Source organism: Chlamydotis macqueenii, chromosome 13, assembly GCF_036417535.1.
Source record: "Chlamydotis macqueenii isolate bChlMac1 chromosome 13, bChlMac1.mat, whole genome shotgun sequence".
In the NCBI taxonomy this organism is placed as follows: domain Eukaryota; kingdom Metazoa; phylum Chordata; class Aves; order Otidiformes; family Otididae; genus Chlamydotis; species Chlamydotis macqueenii.
In genome coordinates, this window is record NC_141568.1 from 1,403,203 (window position 1) to 1,419,693 (window position 16,491).

The window sequence follows — 16,491 nt, forward strand, 5'->3', positions numbered from 1 at the left end:
CTGGGGCTGGTGGTCCCCGCGGGGTCCCGGCACAGACGCGCGCCGCCGGCGGTGCTCGAAGCACGGCTTTTATTTCGCTCACGGGGCCGGCGCGCAGGCGGGAGTGGGCGGCAGGGTTGGGCCCAGCGCAGCGGGCACCGGCCCGGCCGCTGGCATCCTGCCGGGCAGGGCGCTGGGGCTGCGGCGGCGCGGGGCGCTAGGAGAGCAGGGCGCGGAGCAGGGCCAGCGCCAGCGCCGCCCAGGGCAGCCGGGCTGTGCCGGCACGGTTGGCGTACCCGTAGCGGGTCCTGCACGTCCCCTCCAGCTCCTCGAAGGCGATGGGCGTCTCGCGGGCCGCCGTGCCTTGCAGGGTCGCCTTCACCTGCCGTGGGGGACAGGGTGGGCTCCCGCCGCGGGGGGCAGACCCTCACACTGCACGTCCCTGCAGCCCGCCGTGCCCCGCTCACCTCCTCCACCCTCTTGAACACGCGGAGCAGGTTTTCGGCCAGGGCCGCCTTCACCTCTGCCTCCGTCCAGTTCCTCGCCAGCAGCTCGGCCACCAGCGCGGGGTACGTGGAGACGTCCTCCAGGCCCATGGGGAGCCTGCGCCGCCCACAGCTCGCAGCCGTGCCGGGGACAGGCGCCCACCTCCCGCACCTCCCAACCGCCCGCGCAGGACCTGGGGGAGCCGCCCCCGCCCCCAAGTTTGGGGACACGCTGTCCCATCCCGCTGCGGCAGCCTGTCCCGCTCCTGTCGCCCGCCTTCTTACCCCGTGACGCCGTCGTAGTCCCCGCCGAAGCCAACGGACTGGACGCCGGCCACCTTCTTCACGTGGTCCATGTGGTCTGTGGGCACGGAGGAGCTGGGGTGAGCCGGGCGAGGTGGGGAGCACCCTGCCCCCTCCCTGCTTCGGCCACCCTGCCGCCCACCTCACCTGCGACGTCGGCCAGCGTGGCGTTGTCCGCGCAGGTCACGTAGGCGTTGTAGAAGTTGACCATCACCAGGCTGCCCGTGGAGGCCTGGGGGAGAGGCGGCCCTCAGCCCCGCGGCCCCAACCCAACCGGCCCCGCGGCCGTGCCCCGGCGCTCACCACTGTCCTCAGCACGTCGTCGGGCACGTTGCGGCGGTGCGGGCAGAGGCTGTAGGCGGACGAGTGGCTGAAGACGACGGGGGCTTTGGAGAGGCTCAGCGCCACCTTCATGGTGTCCACCGAGACGTGGGCCAGGTCCACGATCATGCCCAGGCGGTTCATCTCCTCCAGCACCGTCTGCGGGCACGGGGCGGGCGAGGGGCGTGTGAGGGGCCGTGCGGGGACACCGTGCACCCGCTGCTCCGCTTAACGCCAGGCTGGTGGGTGCCAGTACCGCGTCCCGCCCGCCCCGGCCGTTGCTCCCAGGCGCTGCCACCCGCCCTGTCCCCGCTCACCTTCCCGAAGGCCGAGAGGCCGTGGTGCACGGGCGGCTCGTCCCCGGTGTCCACCAGCCAGTTGTCAGCCCTGCGGAGCGGGGGGACCATCAGGGCGGACCCCCGGCCCCGTGGCCCTGCTCAGCCACGCGCTCTGTCCCCACCAACGCTGGCCCTGTCGCCCCATCCCCGTGTCCCCCACCCCGGGGGGCTGCTACCAGGGGGTGTTGCAGCTGTGGGTGAGGGTCATGTAGCGGACGCCCAGGCGGTAGAAGGTGCGCAGGACGCCCAGGCTGCTGTCGATGGAGTGGCCGCCCTCCACCCCGATCAGGCTGGCCACCTTCTTGCTCTGGAAAGCTTGCTGGATGCCTGCGGGGGGGGCAGGGGGCGTCAGCCGGGGCGGGTGCCGGGGCACCCGCGTCCCCCGGGTCACCCGCGTCCCCTCACCGGCGCTGTCAACGACGCAGGCGAAGGTCTCGGGGTAGAGGTCGCACATGCGGTGCACCACGTCGATCTGCTCCAGCGTGCGCTTCACCGCGTCCTTGTTCTGCGTCTCGCAGGGCACGTACACCGACCAGAACTGCCCGCCGCGGCACGCGGTCAGTGCCGGGAGCCGGCCCCCGTGCCCGCCGCCCCCCGCCCGCCCCGCCGTCCCACCTGCCCGCCCACGTGCCCGCGGCGCAGTTTGGGGATGTTGGTGTGGGTGTCGTTCAGCAGCGTCAGGTTGGCCTCCGGCAGGCTCAGCTGGTTGTTGAACCTCTTGAGGAGCTGCCAGGGCAGGTCGTTGTGCCTGGGCAGGGGGGAGCGGGGCGGGGGGAGTGGGCTGCCTGGCCGTCTGTCCGTCCAGACTGCGCATCTCCCCTCTGTCTGCCCACCCACTGCCTGCTCAGCTGTCCATCCATCCTTCCCTTTGTCCATCCATCCATCTGTGCCCTCGGCCAAGAGCCACCCAAGCGGCTCCGGCCAGGAGCCGGGGACAGGTCACTCCCAGGGGACAGCCCCATGGAGACCCTTTTGCCAGGGGGAGGTTGGGGACCCCTCGGTGCCCCCCCCCCCGCCCACCGTGCCCTCTCAGCCCTCGCACCGCAGGGAGCCAGCCTGGCATCGCTCCTCCAGAGCTGTCACCACCTGGCTGTGGGGACGTCACCACGGCGGGGCCATTGCCGCCACGCGGCGTCCCGCACCGGCAGCGTCGCTGGGGAAGTGCCGGGGACCGGCTCCCGCTTCTCCCCTCCCGCGTCACCGTCCCCACATCCTCCAGCTCCCCCTGCCCCGCGCCCGCTTCCAGGGACTGCGTCACCCCCGGCTGCCGCGACGCAGGGCCGGTGCCTGCGGGGGACCCTACCGAGGACCGGAGCCTCCTGGGGGTCCCGTTACGGGACCAGGGACGTCCCTTGGGACACGGCACCGTGGGACCCATTTGCCCCGAGCGGGGACTTCCCCCGGGACAGCCTGGCCCCGGCTTCCCAGCACGGCCCGGGGATCCCCTCGGCTGCGGGGCTGCGGGGTGCCCGGCGCGGGGATCCCCCGGCAGGGCCGTCCCCTGTGGGGTTTTCTGGCCGGGATTTTTCTCAGGGCTCCCAGAGCCGCAGCGGCCCCGCACGCCGCGAGGCCGGGCAACCTTTGCTCACCCGTCGATGACCGGTGTGGTCGCCATGATGCGCTCGGCCTCTTCCCGGCGATCTGGCCTGGCGCGGGGCAGGAGCAGGCACAGCGCCAGCGCCAGCACCCTCCCGCCCGGCATCCTCGCCCACTCGGTGCCGCAGCTGGGGACGAGCCGGGGTGACCCGCCGCCCGGAGCCCGCTGAGTGCCCGTGCCGGGACGGTCGCCCCGGCTCACGGTCCGCTCCCTCCCGCCGTAAATAAATAACCAGGAGCCGCTGCCGTAACCCCACCCTGCGCCCCAGCCCTGGCAGCACGTGGGCACGGCGGGCACCGCGACGGCGCGGCGGCGGCCTCCCCCAGCACCGGCCCCGGTGGCAGGGCTGTGCCGGGGCCTCTCCGCATAGCTGCGGTGGCGCTCCCGGCCCCTCTAATGCAGCCCAGATTGTTTTTTGCTGGGAAAGCGCCGGTCCCATCCCCGCCTTGGCCTCCCCAGCGCCGGCACCCGCGGGCAAACCCGGCCGGGTGCTGGCACCACCGGCACCCCTGTCCCTGGCTCACCCTGGCCCCCGGACGCTTGAGCAGCTGCTGCCTGCAATGGATGTGAAACACATTTTTCCGGCGGCCGTGGGGCTGGGATGGGCTCGGCCACCCCAGAGCCACCCCCCGACACGGCGTCAGGCGCCGGGGAGCAGCCGAGCGCCAGCGCGTCTCGCAGCTCTGTGGTCAGGCCGTCCCGCCATGGAGGGGTCGGTGGGCAGCAGCCGGGGCGGCATGGCCCTGCCGTGGGGCTGCTGATGGTGCCCCGGGTCTGCCAGGCTGCCCCGGCACCGTGGGCCTGCAGCTGCGTCGTGAGGGGGGAAACTGAGGCACCGGTCGGTCCCGCGGCCCCGGGGGCACCCCGGCTGGCTCTGGTGCGGGAGCTGGCGGTGGGCACGGGGCTGGTGGCGGCTGCGGCGTCGTGCGTGGCAAGAGGCACCGCAGCGCCGCTGGGAACGGCACGGAGCCAGGCGGAGGCGGCCGGCCTGGCTCCTCGTCCCGAGGTGAACCGGGACTCCTTCCCTCGGGCACGGAGCCGGCCGCGAGGACTTCGACCGTGGGGCACGGTGTGGGGCTGGCAGCCCCGGGGTCACACCGCAGCCGGCGAGGCTCCCAGCGCCCTTCCCAGCGCCAGGTGAGTGAGGTGCCCCAGCCCCCCGGCTCTCCCGGACGCGGCGGCGGGCCTGGCCGCGCGGGACCCCCCGTCTCGCCCTGCGCTCTCCCGGCGATGGCCCCAGCGCGGCTGGATGCTGGAATGTGCCGGAGGGGCCGGGCCCCCTGCCCGCTGGGACGGCTTCCTCTTTTGCAGCCATTTAAGGCCGGGCGCTGGCGCGTCCCGCGCGCGGCCGGGCCATGGAGCGGATGGAGGTGAGCGAGACCTTCGCCGGCGTCTCCCTGCCCGGCCACCTCCACACCCAGGAGTCCCTCGGCTTCGCCGCCGCCTTCCCCTTCCGCCCCACCGACGTGCTCATCGCCACCTACCCCAAATCGGGTGAGGGGGACCAGGGGGGCAAGGAGGGGCGCAGAGGGATGGGGGGCAGCGAGGGGACCGGGAGGGCGGGGAGGGGCTTGGTGGGGCACGGCCGGGGACCCCCAGGCTGGGGAGGGGGGCACAGCAGGGTCTGCCGCCCAGCCCCCAGCCTGCCAGCGGGCCCGGGAGCTGCCTGCGTGGCTGGGTGGTGGCCGGGCTCGGGGCCAGCCCCCCGCCGGCCCCGTAGCCCTCCGGGCACAGCGCGGGGGACCCCCAGCCCCAGATACCAGCTCGCACCCCCCCCCAAAAACCCGTGCCCTGCGGATGGGGGGCAGCCACCCCCAGCCCCAGACTGATGGAGGCTCAGGGGGTCCCACACAGCACGGCCAGCCCAGCTGCTGCTGTGCCACGCTGTGCCGTGCCACGCTGTGCCGTGCCATATGATGGCATGCCGTGCCGTGCTGTGCCAGTCTGTGCCGTGCTGTGCCATACGATGGCATGCCATGCCACATCGCACCGTGCCATAGGGTGCTGTGCCATGCTGTGCTGAGCCGTATGATAGCATGCTGCGCTGTGCTGTGCCGAGCCATGCCGTGCCAATCTGTGCCGTGCCAATCTGTTCCATGCCATGCAGTGCCGTACAATGGCATGCTGTGCTGCACCGTGCCGCGCCGTGCTGTGCCATGCCACACTGTGATATAGGATGCCATGCCGTGCTGTGCTGAGCCATACGATGGCATGCCATGCTGTGCTGTGCCCTGCTGTGCTGAGCTGTGCCATGCCATGCCACGCTCTGCCATTCTGTGCCGAGCCATGCCACAGTGTGCCATGGTGAGCCGTGCCATGCCGTGCTCTGTCTTGGCATGCCATTGTGTGTTGTGCCATGGTGAACTGTGCCGTGCCATGCTGTGCCGTGCCATGCTGTGCCATGCCATGCTGGCGCCGCCCTGACAGCCGCCTCGCCAGGCACCACGTGGATGCAGGAGATCCTGACGCTGCTGTTCAGCCGCGGGGACGCCGTGCCGGCCAAGACCATCCCCAACTGGGAGCGGGCTCCCTGGCTGGAGCAGATCTACTTCAGGGACGCGCTGCAGGATGCGGCCCCCCGCCGCCTCATCACCACCCACCTGCCCGCCCGCGTCCTGGCCCCGGCGCTGCGGCACAGCAAGGCCAAGGTGGGGAGAGGGGGGGTGCCTGGATGGTCTGGGGGGTCCCCGGAGGGGCATCCCGTGCCTGTGGGGCTTCCCGCAGCCGGGGGGATTGCCGGGGGCTTTCTGAGCAGGGCGGGCGGAATCCCCCCGGCTGTGGGGCTGACGCCGTCCTCCCCCAGGTGATCTACGTGGCCAGGAACCCCAAGGACGTTGCCGTCTCCTTCTACCACTTCCACCGCCTGGCCAAGTTCCTGCCCGACCCCGGCTCCTTCGACGCCTTCCTCACGCGGTTCCTCGATGGCACGGGTAAGGACCAGGGGGGTCCCCGGGGTCCCGGGACTGGGCCACGGGGGGTCTCCCATCACCCCCCACCTCCCCCAGTGCACTACGGTTCCTGGTTTGAGCACGTCAAGGGCTGGCTGGGCCAGCGGCAGCTCCTGGACATCTTCTACGTCACCTACGAGGAGCTGCACCAGGTGAGCCCTGGCGCCCCCCGTCCCCGTCCCCGTCCCCGCCGGGGCTGACCGTCCCCCCGCCGCAGGACCTGTGCGGCACGGCGCAGCGGCTCAGCGCCTTCCTGGGCCTTCCGCTGGGAGCCGAGACGCTGGCAGCGCTGGAGCAGCACTGCAGCTTCGCCGCCATGCGGGACAACGCCATGGCCAACTACTCCCTCATCCCCGCCGAGATCATGGACCACAGCCAGGGACGCTTCATGAGGAAAGGTGAGGGGGGGAGCGGGCTGGTGGGGGACACGCAGCGGGGTACCGGCCCCGGCTGCAGCCTCCCCGCCGCCCCGTCCCGCAGGCGTGGTGGGGGACTGGCGCGACCATTTCTCCCCCCTGCAAAACTCCCTCTTCAACCGGCGCTACCAGGAGGAGATGGGCGACTCGGAGCTGCCCGCGCGCTGGCCCATGGCCTGAGGGGCTGGGGGGGTGGGGGGGGTGGCGGAGCTCAGCCCTGGTGGGCTGGACCCCCCCTCCCCGCCTGCCGAGCCCCCCAGCACCCCCCATAAATCGTACACCACCACGCATACCCCAGGGGCTGGGGCTGCCGTGGGGCTGGGGGTCCAGCGAGGGGGGGTGACCGGCTGCACGACACCCCCCGGCCATGGGGGACTCTTCCGGTCACACATCGCGGCCATCGCTGTGGCCTTCCTCATCCCGGGCTGGGGGCGCGTGGCCGTGACCCCGCTTCCGCCCGGCCCATCCTGCGGAAATAAATATTTATTGCTGGTTCCTGCCAGGCAGCGTTCCCACGGGCGCGGGGCGGGAAGCAGCGGCGTTTTTTTGGGTGGGCACCCGTCCCCGAGGACCTGATCTGCGGCGGGGGGCGACGACCGGGTGGGCAGCGCGGGGAGGGCCGCAGTGGGCTGCTGGGCGCCGTGGTGGGACACAGCACGGCTGCACGGTGCCGGCGTTCGCCCCGCTCCTGGGAATTGCCGTATCGAGCCGCTTGGGAAGCGCGGGCACCGTTGGTAATTAACCCCCGGCTTAATTCACCGGCACCCGCTGGGCGAGCGTGGCAGAGCGCCGGGGCCGGGAGGGCGAGCGGGACCCCTCACTGGGCTTGGCTTGGCGAGACCCTCGCCGGGGATGCCGCACCGCGGGACGGTGGCACCAGCACCCCGCCAGCCCTGCCGCTGCGCCCCGGCCCGGCTGCATCATCCGGCTCGGCGACGCGGGGCACCCCCAGCCTCGTGGGGTCCCCCACACACAGCCGTCCCCGCGGCTCAGGGTGCCACGGCAGACCCCTGCCCGCGCCAAGGGCCGGCTGCAGCTGCGGGCTCGTCAGGCGCCGGGTTTCTATGGTGACGTCCGTTATCCTGCGGTACGGGAGATGAATCAGGAGCTATAAATACGCGGCTGTCGCGGCGGTGCGGGCAGCGTGCTCTGCCTGCGTGCGGGAGCCACGGTGGCGGGCAGCGCCGGAGGGGCGCGCGGTTCGGCGTGGCCGTGTCAGCGGACCGGTGAGCGGCTCCCAGCCGGCACGGCTGCGTGGAGGGGGTCAGGCTGGCACCCCTGTGCTGGCACCCAGCGTCCAGCTCGGTGGCACCCGCTCGTGGGGGCCCCTACCCCGTGATGGTGGCCCCAGGCCCCAGTTTCAGTACCAGGGGTCACCCCCCCCCGTCCCGGCGGACGTCACCTCCCTGGAGCATCTGCTGGCACTGGGACGGCGACAGCGCATGGCACAGGGTGAACGACACACGGCACGTGGCACAGCGTCACACGGCACATGGGAGAGGGTGGCTGAGACACGGCACACGGCGCGGTGACACACGGCACGTGGCAGCCGGCACGCAGCGAGCACACCTGGCTGCTGGCACAGCAAACGGCACACAGCGCTTGGCGCGCTGCACGCGGCAGCGCAGAGCCCGTGCACGGCACACGGCACATGCCACAGCACGGCACACGGCACATGGCGTGCAGCACACAGCCCGTGGCCCGGAACATGGCACACGGCATGCAGCACACGGCATGCAGCACACGGCACGCAGCACACGGCATGCAGTGCGTGACGCACCGCGCAGGGTACATGGCATATGAGGCGGCACATGGCGCAAGACAGAGCACGTACCGTGAAGCACACAGCACACAGACCATGGCATGCGGGTCGTGGCGTATGGAACATGGCACACGGAACATGGCACATGGCACACGGAACATGGCATATGGTGCATGACACACGGCATGTAGCACATGGCACAGTGTGTGGCATGAGGCACACAGCACGTGGAACACGGCACATGGTACATGGCACACAGAACATGGCACGTAGAACATGGCACATGGAATATGGCATGTAGGGCGTGACACACGGCACTACACATGGCACACGGTATGACACATGGCACAGTGCGTGGCTTGTGGTACACGGCACACAGCACACAGCACATGGCATGAGACCTGCAGCACACGGTACGTCACACGGCACGTGGCACACAGCACACAGCAGAGGCCACGTGCCGGGCTGGGTGCAGGCGCCGACGCTGCCTCCTCTCCCGTGGCCGGATTTCGGGGCCGTGGCGCAGCGGGGCGTGCGGCTGCTCCGGCGCAACTCGAAAGCGTTGGCAGCTCCAACGTAGCGTGGCTCCGAAGCGCCGGCGCTGCCCCGCGTGCTGCCGGGCACCAACCCCACCCCAAACAAGGGGCGGCCGGCAGCACCGCCTGTGCCCGCATTCTGCTCTCGCTCGCTCACTCCCCGTCGCCGGGCAGCGCAGCGAGGGTGCGAGTGGGGACGGGCAGCGCCCCGCCGAGCGCCCGGCCAGATTTGGTGTCGGCGCCCAAATAAAAAGCAGGCGGCACGGGGCTGGTTGCTTTATTGGGTGGGGGTCCCCTGCACGCCGGGGGTGGGGGGGGGGTCATCATGCAGCCTCTAAGCGACGTCACAGCGACTGACAAGCGGGGACCACGGGGACACGGTGCCGGCTCCCGGTGCCCCCCGTGCCCGGCAAGGAGGGGTCGGCGGCAGGGCTGGGAGCCAGCGGGGACCCCCCGTCCGTCCCCGCGCCGCGGCGGGGGGGTTCACTGGGGCGAGGCAAGGTTGGAGTCGGGGGTGTGGGGCTGGGGGCAGCGGGGCGGGAAGGCCTTGTAGCTGTAGTACTCCACCACCTGCTTGGGCACCTCCGCCAGCACGCACTTCGCCAGCGCCGTGGGTGACGCCTGCGGGACACGGGGGACACGGGTGGGCTGGGGGCAGCGGGCACCCACCCGCCAGGCTCTGACACCCCGCATCCCGGTGCTCGGTCCCAGCACAGGGACGGGAGGGGATGGGAGGGGACGGCAGGACCTCCGAGGCCCCACTCACGTTCTTGAACTCCCGGAAGGGGACGAACTGGACGATGTCGCGCAGGACGGGCTCGCCCTTGGGGGAGCGCAGGATGCCGTCGTCCCCGTCCAGGATCTGCATGTCGGTGAAGTCGGCGTTGCCCACCCCCACGATGATGATGGACATGGGCAGGTAGGAGGCGCGGACGATGGCCTCCCGCGTGTCCGCCATGTCCGTCACCACCCCGTCCGTCAGGATCAGCAGGATGAAGTATTGCTGGGGGGGGGGGAGGAGGGATGCTCTGGGGGGGCTGCCCGGCCCCACTGCGCTGGGAACAGCCACAAGTGGCACGAACGTGCTGGGTCTCAGCCCAGCCCGCAGCCGGGGCAGCGGGTGCGTACCGAAGCCTCCTTCGTCCGCTCCTCATCAGCCGCCACGCGAGCCACCTTGGAGATGATGGGGGCCACGTTGGTGGGGCCGTAGAGCTGGATTTTGGGCAGGCAGCTCTGGTAGGACTCCACGACGCCCTGGATGCCTGCGGGGGGGATGTGGGGGGTGAGGGGGGCAGCACCAGGGTCTGGTGCAGGACGGGCCATGGGATCGGTCCCCCAGAGCCGGACTCACCCTCGCATTCATCGTTATCGGGGTTGAAGTTGATGGCAAAATCGTGGGAGACCTGGAGGCAGAGAGGGAAGGGGGCACCCATCCACCCCCCCAGTGCTGCGGCCAAGGGTGCCCAGAGGGATGAGCGCACTCCTGGGATCCCACGGGGCGCCGGCCACCCCCTTACCTCATATTTGGGGGGGATCCTGGCACCGAAACCCAGAGCTGAGAACTTCTTATCGCTGCGAGGGAAGAGATGTGAGGAGCCCCGGCGGTGCCAGCTCCGGGGTGGCCGTCACCGAGGCGTCCCGGCCCTGGGGTGGCCGTCACCGGGGTGGGCGAGCCGCCGGCGTAACCCACCTGTCGTAGTCCTGGCAGATCTCGCCCACGGCCACCAGCGCCTTGAGGTACTCGTTGGGCTGGTAGGGGTTGATGTAGTGCAGGGAGCAGCTGTTCCGGGGGTCCCCGTTGGAGGCTGTGAAGTCGATGGCCACCTGGCGAGGGGAGGGCGGCCGTGAGGGTCCCCCCGGGCGAGCGGGGCCACCGGTGCATCCCTGTCGGCAGAGCCGCGGCACGGGGGCACGGCGCTCACCGTGAAGTGGATCTGGCAGCCGCCCATGATGTAGTCCAGGAAGGAGTAGACCCTGTGGATCTTCCAGAGGGACCCCAGTCAGCCGGTCCCGCCCCACGCCGCCCCACGCGGCTCGGCACGGCTCGGCATGGCTCGGCATGCGGGCGCTCACCTTCAGGTCCAGCAGCACCACGACCCCGGAGTTCTTGTAGTTGCGCTTCTTGATCTTGTACTTGGGGTTCATGCAGTCCCACTGCACCTGCGGCACGCGGCACCCCCAGCCCCGTAACCCCCCAGCCCCATAACCCCCCAGCCCCACAACCCCATAACCCCCCAACCCCCCAGCCCCACAGTCCCGGGGTGCAGCCACTTTGCCCCGCTCCCCGCCAGCCCCCGGGCTCCGCCCAGACCGGCCAGGGCTGATTTCCCCAGAGGAGCCCAGCCCCACCATCCTTCCCCCAGAGAGCGGGGCGGCGAGGGGAGAACAGCCCCAAACCCAGGGGAGCAGCCGGGCGGTGCCTCCTGTGGTGGGATCTGCGGGCAGCACGGGGGGGTGACCCCGAGGGCTGTCCCCTTGTCCCCGCGCCCACCTTGTTCTCGCCCATGGCCTTCTGCATCTCCTCGAAGGTGGTGAAGAACTCCCCGATGAAGTCGTGTTTGCCCCGCGAGTCGTAGTCCCACACCACGCACTGCGGTGGGACGACGCGGCTCAGCCCCGGCCGGCACCCGTGCCCCCCAAACCGGCACATCCCGCAGCCGCCGGCGACTCGAGGTCGCCCTTCCTCACCCTCAGCTTCCTCTTCTCCTCGCAGCTGCAGAGCGAGTTGAGGGACACCTTGAAGGGCTCCCAGATGGGGCTCAGGTTGTTCTTCACCACCTGCGGGGCGAGGGGCTCAGCGGGGCCGCGCGGGCACCGGGGAGGCCGCGGGGCGCGTCCCGCCCAGGCCCCCTCACCTCGGTGCGGTACACCAGCTGCTCGCTGCGGTCGTCGTCGAGGCGGTAGATCTCCAGGAAGGGGTCCGACTTGCTGAAGAGGTCCTGGAAGAGGGAGGACGGGGCAGAGCGCTGCCCGCCCTGCCGCCCCCGCCGCCCCGGCCCCCGCCGCCCCGCTCACCTTGTCGTCCAGCTTCTTGGCGCGAAAGGCCAGCTCCACGTAGCCGTTGTTGCCCGAGATCTCCTCCGAGATGACCTGCGAGGAGAGGCGCTCAGCGCCCGGCGCGGCTCTGTCCCCCTGCCTGCGTGGGCAAGGCTGTGCCCTGGGGGGGGACCGGGGTCCCGGCATGGCACGGGCCCCCCAGGGTGGGCAGCGGGCACCAGTGGGGACCGTGAGCCCTGGGGGACAGCGGGGACAGGAGGAGGGACAGCAGGGACATCCAGTGTGCCCCAGCTCAATGCACCTCTCCCAGCTCGGTGCCACCCCAGCACCCCAGTCCAGTGTCACCCCTGTGTCCCAGTCTGGTGCCACCCGTGTGCCCCAGCTTGGTGCCACCTCAGGGTCCCAGTTTGGTGCCACCCGTGCACCCCAGCTCGGTGCCACCCGCGTGCCCAGCCCGGTGCCGCTCCCGGGGGGGTTCCCCACTCACCGTGATGGTGGACTTGCCCGCGAACTTCCCGTACTTGAGGAACAGCGGCTTCGTCACCCGCTTCTGCGCCACGATCTGCGAAAGCCGAGGGCTCGGGGAGGGGACGCCGGCGGCGGCGGTCCCCGGGGCGGGGGGCGCGGGCTCACCTGCCCCACAGTGCACTCCGTGCCCCCCAGGAAGTCGTCGTCGTGCGTGCCCACGCCGGCGTGCCCGTGGCTGTCGTACACCTCGAAGCGCAGCTTCTGCACCTCCTCGAAGTAGTAATCCACCGTGAAGATCTTGGCGAAGACCGGGTTGAGGTTGCTCTTGATGACCTCGCTGCGGTCCACCTGCAGGCGGGAACTGGGCTGGGGGGCAGCGTGGCCGGTGCGCGGCCCGGGGATGGATACGGGGCCACCGGAGCTGCTTGGGAATGTGGGGTGCCGGAGCCGGGCACAGGGATGCAGGAACACTGGGGTGTGGGGGTGCAGGGATGGGGATGCAGGGATGGGGACGCAGGGATGGGGGATGAGGGATGGGGGTGCAGGGATGAGGGATGAGGGATGGGGGACGCAGGGATGGGGATGCAGGGATGGGGGACGCAGGGATGGGGATGCAGGGATGGGGGTGCAGGGATGAGGGATGAGGGATGGGGGATGCAGGGATGGGGATGCAGGGATGGGGACACAGGGATGGGGATGCAGGGATGGGGGTGCAGGGATGGGGGACGCAGGGATGGGGGACGCAGGGATGGGGATGCAGGGATGGGGGTGCAGGGATGGGGATGCAGGGATGGGGACACAGGGATGGGGATGCAGGGATGGGGGTGCAGGGATGGGGACGCAGGGATGGGGGACGCAGGGATGGGGATGCAGGGATGGGGGTGCAGGGATGGGGATGCAGGGATGGGGATGCAGGGATGGGGGATGCCAGGCAGCTGCCGGGAAGGACCAACTCTGCAGGAGCATTCACCTGCCCGTGCTGATTCCCAGGAGAACGGCCCGTGGGGGCAGCCGCAGCGCGGGCTGGGCAGGAGCTGTGTCCCCGAGGGTCCCCAGGCACCGCTCCCCCCGGAGCTCGGGACAAACCCTGCGCTCAGCTCGAGGGGCTGCTCGGGCTCTGGAGCCACGGGCTGCTGCCCAGGAACCCCCCTGGCGCTGGCCAAGGGCGAGGGCCACCGGCCACCGTGGCCCCGGCGGGCGGGTGGGCGCTCAGCATCTCCTGGCTGCGCTGGCACTGGGCGCTGAGCTGCTTCCAGGAGCCTCCCCCGCGCCCCGTTCCTGCCAGCGTTGACTCAACGGGACGCGTCCCGGCCAGGGCACCCTGCCAGCCCCGTCCGGCAGCATCTGCCGGGCCCACAGCCCCGCCACGGGGCTCCGCGTCCCGGTCACCTCAGCCCCCCCGGTGCCGGCCCCTGCCAGCGTGACCGGGGCCGTTTCGGCTCTGGGACCCAGGCTGGCTTCAGCCACCGGCCTGGCTGGGCTGGGGACGCGCTGGCAGGGCGAGGGATGGGACAGCTCACCAAGTCCCTCTGAAAGGTGGCTCGCTTGGATCTGGACCTTGGATGGCACGGCACGGCACGGCACACAGAGCGTGGCACAGCACACCACGGCACAGCCGGGTACCACTGGCTCGGCACGGCACAGCCTGGGCAGCCCGCAGCTGGCACGGGGCCGGCTCGGCGCGCAGAGTCGATTACACGCAGCGGGATTTAGCGCTGAATCTGCCGGCTGAGCAGCGACGATTAGCGAGCGCGGAGCTGCCGGCGCCAGCCCAGAGCTAAGCCGTGCGGGAGCCATGGGAAGGAGCCGTGCCAGCCCCAGTGCCAGCCCCACTGCCAGCCCCAGTGCCAACACCAGCCCCAGTGCCAGCACCAGTGCCAGCCCCAGCTCCAGTGCCAGCGCCAGTGCCAGACGCAGCGCGTGTGGGCCTCAGGGCCGCACGGTGAGGGGCAGGGGTGGCGGTGCCAGCCCTGAGCCCCTCTGCGGCCGCTGTCCCAGCACAGGGTGCCCGTCCCAGGCAGGGCGACGCCACCCCAGGGGTGGCCAAGGCGCCCCTCGGCTGCGGTGCGGGGCAGCGGAGCCGTGTCGGACCCACGCACGTGGGCACCCCGCTCCCCGGCCACGCGGGCGCCCTGGGGGACTCGCTCCGACCCGGGCACCCGCCCTGTGCCCACGCGCTGCCGGTGTCCCCACAGCGCCCGGCCCTGCCCCACGCGCCTGCTGCTCTGTGTCCCGCACCCTGCACCCTGCTCCGCACCCTGCACCCTGCGCTGCGAGCTCTGCACCTCGCGTGCTGCATCCTCTGTGTGCACCCTGCACCCTGCACCGCACCCTGCACCCTGCTCCGCACCCTGCTCCCTGCTCTCCACCTTCCCCAGCACCTTGGACCCGGCTCTGCACTGTCTCCTACACCCTGCACTCCGCCCCGCACCCTGCACCCTGCTCTCCACTATCTCCTGCACCCTGCACCCCATTCTCCGGCTCCTGCACCTTGCACCCTGCTCTGCACCCTCTCCTGCGCTCCGCACCCCACCACCTCCTGCACCTTGGACCCCATTCTGCACTGTCTCCTACACCCTGCACCCTGCTCTCCACCCTCTCCTGCACCCTGCACCTTGCACCCTGCTCCCCATCATCTCCTGAACCCCGCACCCCACTCTGCACCCTGCACCCTGCTCTGCACCTTGCACCCCACTCCGCAGTCTCCTACACCCTGCACCCCGCTCTCCACCCTCTCCTGCCCCTTGCACCCAGCTCCGCGCCCTCCACCCTGCTCTGCACCCCGCTCTGTGCCCCCTCCTGCACCCTGCACCGCACCCCACCATCTCCTGCACCTTGCACCCCGCTCTGCACCCTGCTCTGCACCCTGCTCTCCACCCTTTCCTGCACCTTGCACCCTGCGCCCTACCATCTCCCGCACCTTGCACCCCACGCAGCGGCTCCTGCCCTGTCCCCGTCCCCCCACGCGGCGCAGCCGCCCTGGGGCTCCCTCCGCTCCTGTCCCCGTCACGGAGACACCCACCCAGCCCCGCCACGTCCCCGGGGGCAGCCGGTCCCTGCCCGGCCCCGCTGCGGTGGGTGCCGGGGTGCCCCCCACCCTCCTACCTCCGTCCACTGGCCCTGGGACTGCATCAGCAGCAGGACGCAGGGGTCCGACTTGTTGAGGGTGTCGCGGTCCAGGAGGTGCTTGCAGCTCACCCGCAGCTCCACCTTGGAGACCGCGGCCAGCGGGGCCTGGGGCGACGGCTCGGGCGCCTCACCCATGGCGGCCGCGGCGCGGTGGGCGGCCGGGCGCGACGGGGGGCAGGCGGCCCCGTGGGCGAAGGGCATGAGCGGGGAGCGGGGCGGCGAGGGCGGCCGCGGCCTTCGGTGCCGTCAGGGAGCCGGGCAGGCGCCCCTCATGCCCGGGGCGCGTCGCCCCGCTGTGCCAGGCGTGAGGCCGGAGCCCGGGTGCGCGGGGTCGGGGAGGTCCCGGGTGGCAGCGGGCGGCGGTGGGGACCGGGGTGGGACGCTCTGGTGGGCGGCGGGGCGGCCGGTTCCAGTCCCGACGGCTGCGCGGGGCCCTGCGAGGCGTGAAATCACCGTGGGGCGAGCCGGAGCCGGGTCACCCCTCGCGACGCCACCCGTGTGCCCCCACGTGCCAGCCAGCCCCACGGGCGCAGCGGTGCCCCCATCCACCTGCCAGCCCCCTGCGCCAACCGGGGGGGTCCCGCAACGCCGTGCCCTGCTCTGCCCCAGCCCCAGCCTAGGGCAGGATGCGTCCCGTGGGGAACGGGCACCCGCGTGGGGCTGGGGGGCTGTGCAGGGGTCCCCAGCCCGGGGTGCCCCTCGTGGCACTGGGGCGCAGAAACTCCCCTCCCGTCCCCGCGGGCAGCGCACCCCCTGCCCGCGCAGGGCTCGCCGGCGAGGGCAGCGGGGACGCCAGGTCCGTGCCGGCATCACCGGGTGACGCTGCCACGGTGACTTCAGCCGCCTGGGAGCTGCCTCTGCCGCCCGGCCAAAGTTTCCCGGCGGAGTCAGGCCCTTCCCCGGCACATGGTGCCCCGGCTCCGACGGGCATCGCGGGCACCCCTCGGTGTCCCCCGGCGGAGGGGGCAGCGGCTCCCACCCTGCCTGGCCGCCCCGCTCACCTGGGTGCCGGCGGCCTGGGCTGGGCGCTGGGGTCGGTGCGCCCGCGGGAGCACGGTGTTCCCGCCGGAGCCGGTGTGCCCGCGGGAGCCGGTGTGCCCGCCGGAGCCGGTGTGCCAGCCGGAGCTGCTGCCGCTGCCACCTCCACACAACTGACTCAAGCTGCAGTTCGGGAGCGGAGCCCTAAGAGGGAGACGCCAAGCTCCGTTAACT

General features: G+C 71.8%; 3 protein-coding genes across 3 annotated transcripts; 1 reads left to right on the forward strand and 2 right to left on the reverse strand.

The window, feature by feature from the left end:
* Positions 1-112: 112 nt before the first annotated feature.
* On the reverse strand, positions 113-3,873 carry DPEP1 (dipeptidase 1). Its single transcript, XM_086758354.1, has 10 exons — positions 3,016-3,873; positions 2,042-2,174; positions 1,832-1,964; positions 1,603-1,753; positions 1,406-1,475; positions 1,071-1,247; positions 915-999; positions 750-825; positions 447-582; positions 113-361 (listed from the first exon to the last, which is right to left on the reverse strand). The coding sequence occupies exons 1-10, from the start codon at positions 3,126-3,128 to the stop codon at positions 197-199; spliced, it is 1,239 nt and encodes a 412-aa protein (XP_086614480.1). The 5' UTR covers positions 3,129-3,873; the 3' UTR covers positions 113-196.
* A 151-nt stretch (positions 3,874-4,024) lies between these two features.
* Positions 4,025-6,889, forward strand: LOC147599055 (sulfotransferase 2B1-like). Its single transcript, XM_086758355.1, has 7 exons — positions 4,025-4,160; positions 4,335-4,517; positions 5,463-5,671; positions 5,827-5,953; positions 6,029-6,123; positions 6,189-6,369; positions 6,452-6,889. The coding sequence occupies exons 2-7, from the start codon at positions 4,379-4,381 to the stop codon at positions 6,565-6,567; spliced, it is 867 nt and encodes a 288-aa protein (XP_086614481.1). The 5' UTR covers positions 4,025-4,160; positions 4,335-4,378; the 3' UTR covers positions 6,568-6,889.
* A 2,056-nt stretch (positions 6,890-8,945) lies between these two features.
* Positions 8,946-16,392, reverse strand: CPNE7 (copine 7). The gene is made up of 16 exons (XM_086757815.1): positions 16,281-16,392; positions 15,256-15,713; positions 12,316-12,498; positions 12,170-12,244; positions 11,701-11,775; positions 11,541-11,624; positions 11,374-11,463; positions 11,177-11,275; positions 10,759-10,845; positions 10,608-10,667; positions 10,376-10,509; positions 10,203-10,257; positions 10,037-10,088; positions 9,814-9,947; positions 9,452-9,688; positions 8,946-9,306 (listed from the first exon to the last, which is right to left on the reverse strand). Exons 2-16 carry the CDS (start codon positions 15,478-15,480, stop codon positions 9,169-9,171), a joined length of 1,728 nt encoding a protein of 575 aa, XP_086613941.1. The 5' UTR covers positions 15,481-15,713; positions 16,281-16,392; the 3' UTR covers positions 8,946-9,168.
* Between the last annotated feature and the right edge of the window lie 99 nt (positions 16,393-16,491).